Source organism: Danio rerio, chromosome 12, assembly GCF_052040795.2.
Source record: "Danio rerio strain M-AB ecotype USA chromosome 12, GRCz13ab, whole genome shotgun sequence".
Classification (NCBI taxonomy): domain Eukaryota; kingdom Metazoa; phylum Chordata; class Actinopteri; order Cypriniformes; family Danionidae; genus Danio; species Danio rerio.
The window spans coordinates 38,107,395-38,119,455 of NC_141032.1; the positions used below are offsets into that span (position 1 = coordinate 38,107,395).

A 12,061-nucleotide genomic window follows, 5' to 3' on the forward strand; every position below is an offset into this window, starting at 1 on the left:
TCTATGGAATATTCCCATAAAGATAGCCATACAAGTGTGCGTGTGTTGCATTTTACTTGTTTCTCTTAGAAAAAATGAATGTGTGATAAAGCTGAAATGTCTTGCTTGCTAGGAAATATATAAAATGTAAATTACAGTGCTTCAAGGCATAAGAGGTCTTTCTGAACAAGCAAGTGTCAGGTTCACCTTAAGCTTGAACAAGTAAAGAGTCAGGGTCACTTTAAACTTGCAGTTATGTAGAAAACTTCTCTGCCCACATATAGTTTGTTTCTCTCTATACTTGTATAATAATGAAATAAATTTAAGTGTCTTTGGAATTATACGGATTTAAGCCACATCTACAGTATTAACATCATAGATACAATATTATATACAATATTATTTCCATATTTCCATGGCGGCGCAGTAGGTAGTGCTGTCGCCTCACAGCAAGAAGGTCGCTGGGTTGCTAGTTCGAACCTCGGCTCAGTTGGCGTTTCTGTATGGAGTTTGCATGTTCTCCCTGCGTTCGCGTGGGTTTCCTCCGGGTGCTCCAGTTTCCCCTCACAGTCCAAAGACATGCGGTACAGGTGAATTGGGTAGGCTAAATTGTCCGTAGTGTATGAGTGTGTGTATGTGTGGATGTTTCCCAGAGATGGGTTGCGGCTGGAAGGGCATCCGCTGTGTAAAAACATGCTGAATAAGTTGGCGGTTCATTCCGCTGTGGCGACCCCAGATTAATAAAGGGACTAAGCCGACAAGAAAATGAATGAATGAATGTTATTTCCACTGAATATCAAACAAGTGTGTTAGTTTCAGAACTGATTCATTTATTTCCAGCATTGAAAATTATAACTAACAGACTGTAATTAACAATGCTTTGAGCAGAAGGTGAGCTGTTTAAAATCAACCCTGCAAGGTTTTAAAAACCTATTTTGACCCGCCGATTAATACACATCATCATCATTTCCCCACTCAACTGTCCTGAAGCTGTAGGACTCAAGAGAATTACATAACGCTGAAGCCTTTACCAGGCTGAATCCCCACAATGTTTTAAAGTGTATGTGAAGGGGCAGACGAAAACGGCCACTTTTGTGCACCCACCTGACACTGAAGCATAGATTACACTCATCAATCTGTTCCAAGCTGTCTGACACAGCCGCTCTATCAGTTTCACATCACAGGTTTACGTTATTGCAGGTTTACTGTGCATACCACAAATTTATTGGTGTTAATGTACTGTATAAGCGTGTAGATGTGGTAAATGACGCCTGTTTACAAACCTGCTAGTTCAACAAAGTCTGACCATTCTGTGAATAATAACATGATAAAGGCAGTTTTTGTGTGAAGTGGAGAGTTGTTCATATTCTCAGAGGCTCCTTGCTCTTTTAGTAAATCCATTTTATTAAGACATGTACAGATTTAAAGTAAAATAACCAATGCAACAGGGTTTTTGGAACAAATGCTGTAGATTTCTGCTGATGTGAATGGATATTCATTAAGACACTGTGAACATGGAGCTTAATTTGGTTGAAATATGTTACATAAAAATGAACATCCTACTATTTCCATCTACAAAACTATTCTGTGCTGTTTTATACTGTAATATGTGAGTGTACCTTCATTTCAGGGGAAGTGTGCAGTTTCTCTGTGCAAGCCCTGCTGATAGAATATTCATCAATATAAAATCTTACTCATTAGTTAAGACTATTAATTACGTCCTAATGAACATGTCTGTAATGAAGTGCAGAAAAATTACATGGTAATCTGTGTTTAGTGTCTGGCAGAGGCATACAGAGAAGAAAATGACACCTAATCGGGAGTTTGGTTGCTCTCGTTCATGCTTGTTAGACATGAATTGATTGCTGTGGGTCTAATCAAGGAAAGAGAGTTTTGCCTGTGGAGTGTTTTTAATGCTTTTAATGATTAGATGTTGGGTGGACATAAGCTTGGCACTGCTTCATGGATTAGGATGATTTCAGCGCTCTGAGAAATGTTGGGGAGAGGAAATGTAGTTTGGTTAAATTTATTGGCTTAGTCTTTTTTGTCTACTTGTGATCTCATAAAACAGATACGATTTTAAGGTTTGAAATGAATTGCATTTTGGTTATTTATTGCTTTATGACTGCTTTATGTTTAACCACTTATATATTTGTATACTAATATCAAAAGTTGACTTTAAACATGTGTAGAAACACACTTCACTGTTATGTTGTTGCTTTTTCAAACATGCTAAAGCTTCACTTTAGTCTTTAATGCCTGAATGGCATTTCACCTCGTGCAAGTGATCATGTGCTCTCATCTCACAAGAATGTGGCGCAGTGAGATCCATCATACTACAGTTGTGTAATTCCTTTTTTGATGAAAACATGCCAGCTGTGCTTGCCTAGCACCCAACCATGAATATCTTTGTTTCCCTCTCATCTCTTCAGTTGGTATTTATGTCTTGGTCCGTGATTCCTTCTTCCTTTATAAGGATTTTATAATGAAGATTAGTACGGCTGGACGGACTGATGTATGATTACTTACAGCAGATGACGAATTACATAAGAAATAATTGTGAGTTGAGATGATGTTAGATAAGACGTGACGGTGAGAGAAAGACAAGGATGTCTATTATTAATTTACTTGGGGTTGATTTAGTTGCCCTGCTTATTTCTTGAAGAATGGCATACAGTATTGTTGAGTGTATCGGTATGGTTTTAGCTGGGATTTGTATATTTGTAATTATAGATGGTAATGATAATGAATGACCAACACATTTATTTAAATTGTAATATTTCACAGTATTGCATAAAATCCAAATGAATGAATTTAAAGATGTTTCACTCAAAATGTACAAAACAAATTCTGTTTTTCTTAAACATTTTTTTTTTCTGGGAAAATATAGTGCAATGCTTCACATTGAGTGAGTGGGCCTGATAAACAATCTGTAGGATACATCTCAAACACTCAGTAACAAGGATTGAATAATCAAATAATAAAACATAAAATGAAACCCATTTACACTTGACATGGAATCTATATTATGCTGTTTTCTGGTGATTTGAAGTGCTTCTTCTATCCTGAATGTTCTTTTATCCTATGAAAGTTGCTGTGGGTAAAAGCATCTGCTTAATGAATAAATGCAAATGTAAATGCTTGGGAATATATATTTAAATTTCAGATGAAGAATAAAAAAAAAAGTTTAAACCAAAGAATTTACTGACAAATAATCAAAATCAAATTTCTTAATTAGACTATTTTGCCTTTATTAATGTTGCTTAATATGTTCTTTTTACTAGTAGGCTTATGTCGAAAATTATATTAAATGTATATTTCTGATAATCACCAGTGATCGAGTGTTTGCGTGTCGCTGGAGAACTACACATATGCCACTTTAATGAACTACAACTTTCATCATGCACCTCACACACACCAGTTCCTGAATCCCCCTGATTACACACATACAGCTGGAAGTTCATGATGGACTGATTACCGGGACTATACACAGCACACACACACACACACACACATCTTTGCTGAGTCTTGTGATCTGAGTGAGCACTACTGAAGCGTTTTCCTTGTCTTGATGTGTTTTTGACATTTGCTTTGTTTTACTGTTTACGTTGTTTTGCTGCCTGTCCCAAACATTCATCTGTATTTTGATCACGCTTTTAGATTGTCTGTACGCTCCTGTCTGTCCCTGTTTTGACCTTTGCCTGCTTGACAGTTTTCTTAATAAACTGCACATGGATCCTACTCTTTACAAAAGTTATATAGATAATGTAAAAACATTTTTAGATAAAGCTTATTTCTGAAGACCTTTAAGTCACAGTTTTCTGTACAGCAATATGAAGATCAAAACAGCCTGTCTTTGTCCTCATTTTATTTTACTGGGAATCTGCTGTCACTGTTGTCAACTGGAGCACAGGATGGGATTTGGGATATTTCCAAGAAATTTAGAATATAGTCAACTTTATTTAAGAACATAAACAACTTTACTCCAATTCTGTAAAACCTAGCATTTTTCTCCATAGCCGTCACAGTGTTTGTATTGCACAGCACTTTATTGCTAGTGGATAGCTTGTACGTTTACTTTCCTACATTCTGTGTCCTGGTGTACTCTACCCCTTACTATGTCTCTTTATATGCTGCCCTATTATTGTCAAAGCCTGAAGAATGAACAGAAAAAAAAAACTACTTTTGTGGCCAAATGTTCTCGAAGCAAATTCGTCAAGTCGAGATGGAGAGAGATTTTACTGTGAATAGACCAGCAAAGCTCTTTTGCGAATAGGAAGAGGACTCTTCAATGAGGAGTTTCAGCAGAAATGAATAGATTTTAAAGGGCAACTCTTAATGTTGGATTAGGTGAGTCAGGCTGTGGGTAGATCTCCACATTCTCCCGCAATCCTGTGCTCACCAGCAACAAAAGAATGGCAAATCCCAGCTGGCACAATGCCCTCCCAGTCCTGCTAATAAGTGTTCTGAAGGGAGGGGGCATTAGAGCTCTGGCTCACTTTTTCTCCCTCTATTCATCTCTCTTGTTATCTCCACATGCACTGCATCTTCCTGTCCATAATCATTAACAATAGACAGATCCTTTATTGTAATATGGAGTTGACACTTACAAGCAGCTATCTGCTTTCTTAAACATGATTGCTCATTAAACTTCATTACATTTCTCATTTTTGGTGGTGATCAACAATTGGTTAAAAGGAATATATAACAATTTTAAGAGTACTTACTTTTAAAAAGTGACTTTATATTGTAATAATTTACCTTTTCCCCAATTAGTATAACTGCTGCTGTGGTGTTGACAAAATCTGTGTTGTTTCTGTTGCAGTCCATCATGGAGCAGTTCAACCCTTGCTTGAGGAACTTTGTTGCCATGGGGAAGACTTATGAGAAGGCCCTTTCCAGTGAGTACATCAGCGGCTTGTTCATTACCACTCTTGCAGGCAATGAGCCAGCTATTCAAGCTTTTTTTTCATTGGTCTGCTTTTATTTTTGAGAATAAGTTGCTTGAAATTCATGCTTCAATGGGGCTCTGCTCCTTGACATTCCTTGGTTGCATACACCTTCACGACCAGCATCTGGGATTTTTTTTTTCTGATATACAAACTCAAGTTCTTGCATAGAAATAGCAGATTGTTGTTTAAATGTTTGTTGAATGTTTGTTAAGAATTTATGTTTTTATGTTTGTGGGGCAGGATACTTCCTGCTTCTTTGTAGTCATAGAATGTTTAACGTCTAAATCCATCTGCACCCTGAAACCCTTGAGCATCCATCCGGTTCATGCATGTTGCATCTCCAGAGCTGTCACATCCATGTAACCAATGAAACTCGATGTATTATTCCTGTTATGTGTGCGGAACTCCATGTGTGTTTTCGAGATTTTGACTGGGCAAGGACAAAGATGTAGGCGTTTTTTTGGAGCAAAAAATATGCACTGGGAGTATGGGAGAGTAAATTGGAACAGAGGACATGCATAAATAGGCCAGAGAGAGCTCTGGGAGCAGACACAGTCCCATAGAGGGAGCGAAAAGGGAACAGGGAAGATGTATATTCAGGACAAGAATGGTACGTGGAAAGAATATGGCGAACATACCAAGGTAGCACAGGTACAACAATTAAATGCCATTTTCTTTTCATAGTGCTTCATCTGAGAGTAAAAATGTACTAACATGGTCTTATGTGAACTTCTAACTCGTAAAATGTTGGGGTGGGTGATACTAACTTGGCACAATGACAGAAATTATATTAAAAGCACAACATCTAGTGTCAGTTGGTGTCGTGGCTAGTTAGACATTAACATGAATAACATGAAATAGGTAACTTTTAAATAATCTTTTTTTTTTTACATCATTTTTTCTAAGTGCTAAACCTTTAAGATTTGCATTATACACTGATAAAGTTTTGCCCTAACTTCTCAGGGTATAATGTGTACCGTTTTGGGCTCAATGAAGCCCCACAGACAGGGCAGAACATTTAGAATAAAACCCAGAAGAACAGGGGTCTCCAACCCTGCTCCTGGAGAGATACCATGCTACAGAGTTCAGCTCCAACCCCAATCAATCTGTTCAAGATGTTCAGGATAACTTGATAATTGCAGACTGGTATGTTAGAGAAGGTTTGTAAATGAAGTCTGCAGGAAAGGAGCAGGGTTGAAGACCTCTTTTTAAACACTGTGCCGTGCTTTAGTGGACTATCATTTCACTCGCCATTCCAGACTTCATCTAATATTTTATGAGGCAGATAATACAAGGAAACGACCAATGCTCTAGAGGGTATCCACAAGAGCGTGTGTATGTGTGCGAGAGTGTGAAGTCTGATAGATAAGGTTAAAAATAGACCCAACTAGAGTGAGATTTGCACTTTCATCCTTGCAGTCTTGGCTGTTGCTTTGGAGGTTTGCAGAATCCATCGTGCGGATTTGCTGCAGTTGTAAATAGGCCAGGTTTAACAGGCAGCATGGTGGAAACCCTCAAAAGTACCCACTAAAAACTAGTGCCGATGGTGGCCACTGGGCTTTTGCATGTTTTGGATTGCTTGGCTAAAGAAACCAATAGTGAAGCTAATAGATAATTTGGAGACAGTAAAATGTCATAGTGCCAAAAAATTGACAATTTGGCAATAGTGGCTTGTGGTCAAGTTGATTTTGGAGATCCATCTACATGCATTACCATTGTTGATAATGACGATGTCTTTGTGCATAAGCAGCTGTTAAGCCTAAAGTTTCTCTCTCCATTACCTAACACTCTCAGAAAAGGACTGAACGGGTTAGGATGTTAAAAAATAATTGGAAAAACCAAAGACTTTACCATTTGTATTCAATTAAGATTTCTATCTGCACTAAGCTAGAGAATGTCACATACAGCATTGCAATGGATAACTGGATATAGATTGGGCTTTTCAACTTGGGATTGTCTCTTGTGGCTGATCAATGCTTTCTCAGAGATGGCTGGAGAGACTTTGTCCTATTTTTCAGACCTCTGTAATCCTCTTTCCTTCTGCTGCCTCTCTCGTTTCTTTACCCCTCACCACTCAGCCTAACCGCTGGAGCACCAAAGCCCCCAGATTTCCCCCTCTAATCCCTCACAACCAGGACACACCTTATCCTGAGCCTGGGATTTGTGCGGACACTAGTAAATAAGTCTATACATTCATATGTGACTGGGCTGCCATTAGTGTCCAAACACTCCCTTTGCTTGGAATTGAGATGGCCATACATCATAATGAATTTGATGTAACTGTCAACAAGGTTGTTAGGGACAGAAGTACAGTCCTTTTAATTCAGATTCAAGAAGCAGATCCTCAAACACAAGGATGTGATGTGCAGTGTGTACTACTGCTGGACAGACAGGCTCCAGTGTTTAAATTCTGGTCTCTACAGATAAGCCAGACATTACTGTCGTTATTTTTCATGACCTGTGATCCTACAACACACTGGGTGTACTTCTATCCCTTATAAGCCTTTAGATTTGATTTTAAAAATCTGAAATCTATCAGTTGATTCTACTACACATGCTAACCTTTGCTAACCGCTTCCTCTGTACCTTCTGGTTGTAAGTTTCACGGTGCTCCAAAACACTTTGTGCTTCTTGGCTCTCTCCAGCCTCGCTAAACTACCATGATCCCCTGGCTTCGACGAGAGCCTGATTTCAGAGCCAGTCCTCCTTAGACATGGTGACACAGAAGAGGCACAGCTGTCCTTGTGGCAGGACCTCACACAGAATAAGTGATTGCTTTCAGTAATGCGCTATCTGATGTGAATGATTTTGGAGGGTATCAAGCTTTCTTTATTTCTGCTTTATTATTTCAAAGTAATGGTACTTTTGCTATTCATTACTCACCAATCACAAGCTCCACCCCCACCCCCCCCAGTTCTCTGGCCGAGCCATCATAGAACATATAGAGCTTAAAGCTTTCCCATCCACCACTCCTGTTTTCATAGACGCAGCACCTGTGGGTTAAGGGAAGCTTCGGGTTAGCACCTAAGCACAACCCCAATTCTTATTTCCCCAATGCTTCCATGTTTCCAGGTGTGACATTTGCAGCAAAAGGCTACTTCGACGCACTGGTGCGGATGGGAGAGCTGGCCAGCGAGAGTCACGGCTCTAAGGATCTTGGTGAGTTTGTATAGATTGTAGATGCAGTGCCCCCTGTGGTTGGGAGGGGGATTGCAAAAGAGAATAAACTAAAGGTTTCAGTGTGAATGGCTTTGGGTGTGTGGGTACATAGTGCAGCATATCTAAACTGTATCTTTGGGCATATCACAAACACACACTCTGCAGATTCCTTCATTTGCTCGTTGGTGAATGGTTGCATTGTGTTCATTCTATCCTGTCATCTTATTTCCGTGTCTCTCTATGAATAACTGTTAGATTTAGGGAGTCTAGACACTATAATTTACACAAGTGTACAGTTCTTTCGCAGTAAATGTACTAATCCTGTCACTTTCTTTGCCCTTTGATGAACGGTTTGGCTGATTATGAACACGCAATCAATTTTTAATTGTTATTTGAGTAATGACATTAATGGTGACTTTTAACCAATTTATAAGGTCTGAGTAGTTTTTTTTTTTCTTAGCATACACCCTTTTAGATTTCAGTTTTAGTTTTTGCACATAGCATGATATTTTTTTTTATATCTGTATCATTTTGTAAATGAATATTATTTTTGCATTAGGAGAGCATCAATTATTCTCTCCTGCTCTTGAATGAAATGTACTATACAAATGATCACACAACATGTCTATGGAAATGTAATGTTTTTTCAGATGACATAAAGAGAACATAGCCGAAGTCACAGTACAATAATGCATTCTTTCCTCACTAGTCTTGCTGCCCATTCATTATTTATACAAGTGACTGTGCTTTGTAGCTAGAAACCATAGCAACCAATGGAAAAATGGGTGCACCAGATACTTAAGAACATTTGTCTTTTACTTTTCCAGGAACAGTTGTTCTACTCTATTCTGAAACCAGCTTTTTGAACCAATACATGTGAATATCATTTCATTTAAATCAGGATGTGTTGACTGAGACTCATTACTCTGACAAGCCTTGTTGTCAATGTGTGTTTAGTAAGTCTGATAAAATGGACTTCAGAAGAATGTAAGACCTTTGACAGAATTGACTGAATCTACAGTATAATCTGGGATTCAATCTAATGTTGCTAAAATCACATCAGAGTCACAGCAGAAAATATGAGTGATTTACAGGGCTGGCTAAGGCCCAGTTCCAATTCTATTTTTGTACCCATTGGCCCTTGAAACAGAGTGTGAAGGGGAAAGGCTTCAAAATGTACCCCTTAGAAATGGGACAGTACTATAACAACTGCACATGTCATCAGATGTCATCGCGATCTCTTGCTTCATATGAGATCAACAACCTCGTCTGCTGTAGTTATTCCAGTTGCATTATTTTTTGGTATTTATCTTCAGGACATCACTGAAGGCAACGATATCATGCTATCATAACGATCTAATGTGGCAATAAGATCGTAACTGTACTGTGCATTTACACAGTGGCCATATTCATCTATGTAAACACAAGAAAACCACATTAACATTACAGCAGACACTGTAAAAAGCTCATTCTTAGCCACTAGACTTTTCTGACAGGGTATTCGAGTGTCATCGAGTATCAGAATGTTGTGGAACTGCTGTAGAGGAGTTATCATTATGGATTATAGATAGTGAAATGTGAATTTTTTTAAAGCATGACAGTAAAACATGAAGACCGTCATAAAAGTATTAAAACATGTGCTTGTTTTTTTGTAAAAATAAATTAATAATAACAAAAATTTATTTAATAATAAATTCTAATTTGTGCATCTGTTGACTTCAGTGTGCAGCCATGTTGCTGTTGAGGCTGGTGTATTCTGGGAAATTTTCGTACCCCTTGATTTTGAGTGTGGTCTTGAAAAAATTTTGTTTCAAGGGCTATCTAGCCCTTCCCCTTTGCCTTACTCCTTCAAGCTAAAGAGAATTGGGAGACCCCTACCCCTCGTTTTGCGCATTCACTTGAAGGGGTAGGGGTCTCCCAATTCTCTTTAGCTTGAAGGCGTAGGGCTAAGAGGAAGGGCTAGATAGCCCTTGAAACAGGAGATTTTTCAAGACCACACTCGAAAGGGCTAAGGAGTAGAATTGGGATTGGGGCTACATTTCCATTATTCATCTCAGAAACATTTTTTATCCTTTTTTCTGAGCATTTATCTTCACTGGTTGGCATCTCATTAACTACAAATTAAATGGACTTTAAAATCCTAGTTCTAATTTGCACTGTAAATGGCTATTATTTAAAGGAATTCAGCTTCATCTCATCCTGAGATTGGTTACCTGATTTGCAACCTTCTTTATATATCTAAACCGTATATAGCCAGTCAGAACTGGAGTCCTTATGAGATTATATTTTAGGCTGCTGGCGAGTTATATCTTGAGTGCTGCTGTCTCAGCATTGTTAAAAAAAGGAGCAATATCGGTCACACTTTACAATAAGGTTCACTAGTTAATGTTAATTAATGCATTTACTAACATGAACAAACAATGAACAATACATTTACTACTGTATTTGTTCATGTTAGTTAAAATTAGTTAATGATAATACAGTAGTTTATTGTTAGTTCATGTTAACTCATGGTGCATTAACTAATGTTAACAAGCATTGACTTGGATGTTAATAATGCATAAGTAAATGTTCAATTATGATTAATTAATGCTGTACATGTGTTGTTCATGATTAGTTCATGTTAGTAAATGCATTAACTAATGAACCTTATTGTAAAGTGTTACCGCGATATCTGTATATGAAAAAAAGGTTTAATATAGGCCTTTTCACTAGAGACTTTTCACCATCAGACACATTAAAGCACAGTCATTTCTCATGTAATATACTCTTCCCTCTTACAATATTGCATTTAATGTGTAATTTAATACTCATGTCATCTGTCTGTGCCTGTAATTTACAATATAAGACAACCATGACTGAGCTTATTAGTAATCTCTTCTTCTGGCATGTTATAGTGAACAGATTATGACATACCCAGAGGTCGCTTAATATTTTTAAAAAGTTTACATTAAAAATATCAGCCAAAAATTCTATATCAACGTATCACTACAGTATGTTTCACCTTTGCTAACAATTGAAACTAATGAGGAGTGTCATAGAGTCTTTCCCTTCACATGGCCTAAGAGCATTCCAGATGCATGTCATAACAACAAAACATACCTGTTCTTTGTCTGCACTGTGTGCTGTGATTGATATGCATGAGCAAGACGAGTGACAGGTTTTGTTAGGATCAGATCAGTTCAGAAAAGCACATGTTGAATGTCAGTATTATAGGGCCAGAGGCTTTGAACGAGCTTGCAGGAGAACAGCAGCATGAAGTGGAATCTTTTCTCCAATTTGGCCACCGGCAGAATGAGTTTGTGTTATGAGTTTATACTCATGCAGCATTTGAGTGGGTTTAAGCACGTGGGAACTGTAGCATCAGCCATGTGGACCCAACCGACTGCTGCACACTTAAATAATTCTCTACAGAGAGGTCTTAGCCCAGCTTTAATAATTGATTCAGACTTCTTTCTGACTTTAGCATAATTGTATGCTATAAGGCCGTTGTGAAGATTTTAGTCTGACCTTGCTGACCTCAGACTATCATGATAATAGCCATGAAATCAGTGCTACAATCTCAGACTACCACTTTTGCCTGTCAGATTCAACAGCAGAAGATGTTCCTGTGTTCATGAACCTGTTAGCGTGTTTCTGAAATGGACTGGAGGATGTTACACAACAGCGGCTAGATGTGTATTAATATTGTAAGGCCTAATGCATAATGCGTAGCACAGTTCACATGTCTGTGATGTACTGTACTTTAAGTCTTTAAGTGCACTTGTTGTACTTGTTGCTTATGCATATTGAAAAGTGGGACAGTTGTATATATATATATATATATATATATATATATATATATATATATATATATATATATATATATATATATATATATATATATATATATATATATATATTTGTGATACATTAAACAATAAAAATAAACAATGCTTAATGGTTTTCGGTTAGACTTTAAAAGTATTGAA

General features: G+C 37.7%; 1 protein-coding gene across 50 annotated transcripts in view; it reads left to right on the forward strand.

The window, feature by feature from the left end:
• Nucleotides 1–12,061, forward strand: part of baiap2b (BAR/IMD domain containing adaptor protein 2b) — an 86,952-nt gene that overhangs the window by 18,338 nt on the left and 56,553 nt on the right. For 16 of the 50 annotated variants that reach the window (XM_087276780.1, XM_087276768.1, XM_087276791.1 and 13 more), the window contains exons 2-3: nucleotides 4,805–4,880; nucleotides 8,004–8,098. Coding sequence is in view for 34 of the 50 variants with exons in the window: in XM_087276750.1 (XP_087132876.1) it covers nucleotides 4,805–4,880; nucleotides 8,004–8,090 (163 nt within the window). In the remaining 16 variants the exon portion in view is untranslated. Of the gene's footprint in view, nucleotides 1–4,804; nucleotides 4,893–8,003; nucleotides 8,099–12,061 lie in introns of all 50 variants that reach the window. The other 34 variants (XM_087276746.1, XM_087276770.1, XM_087276760.1 and 31 more) reach the window with 3 other exon arrangements.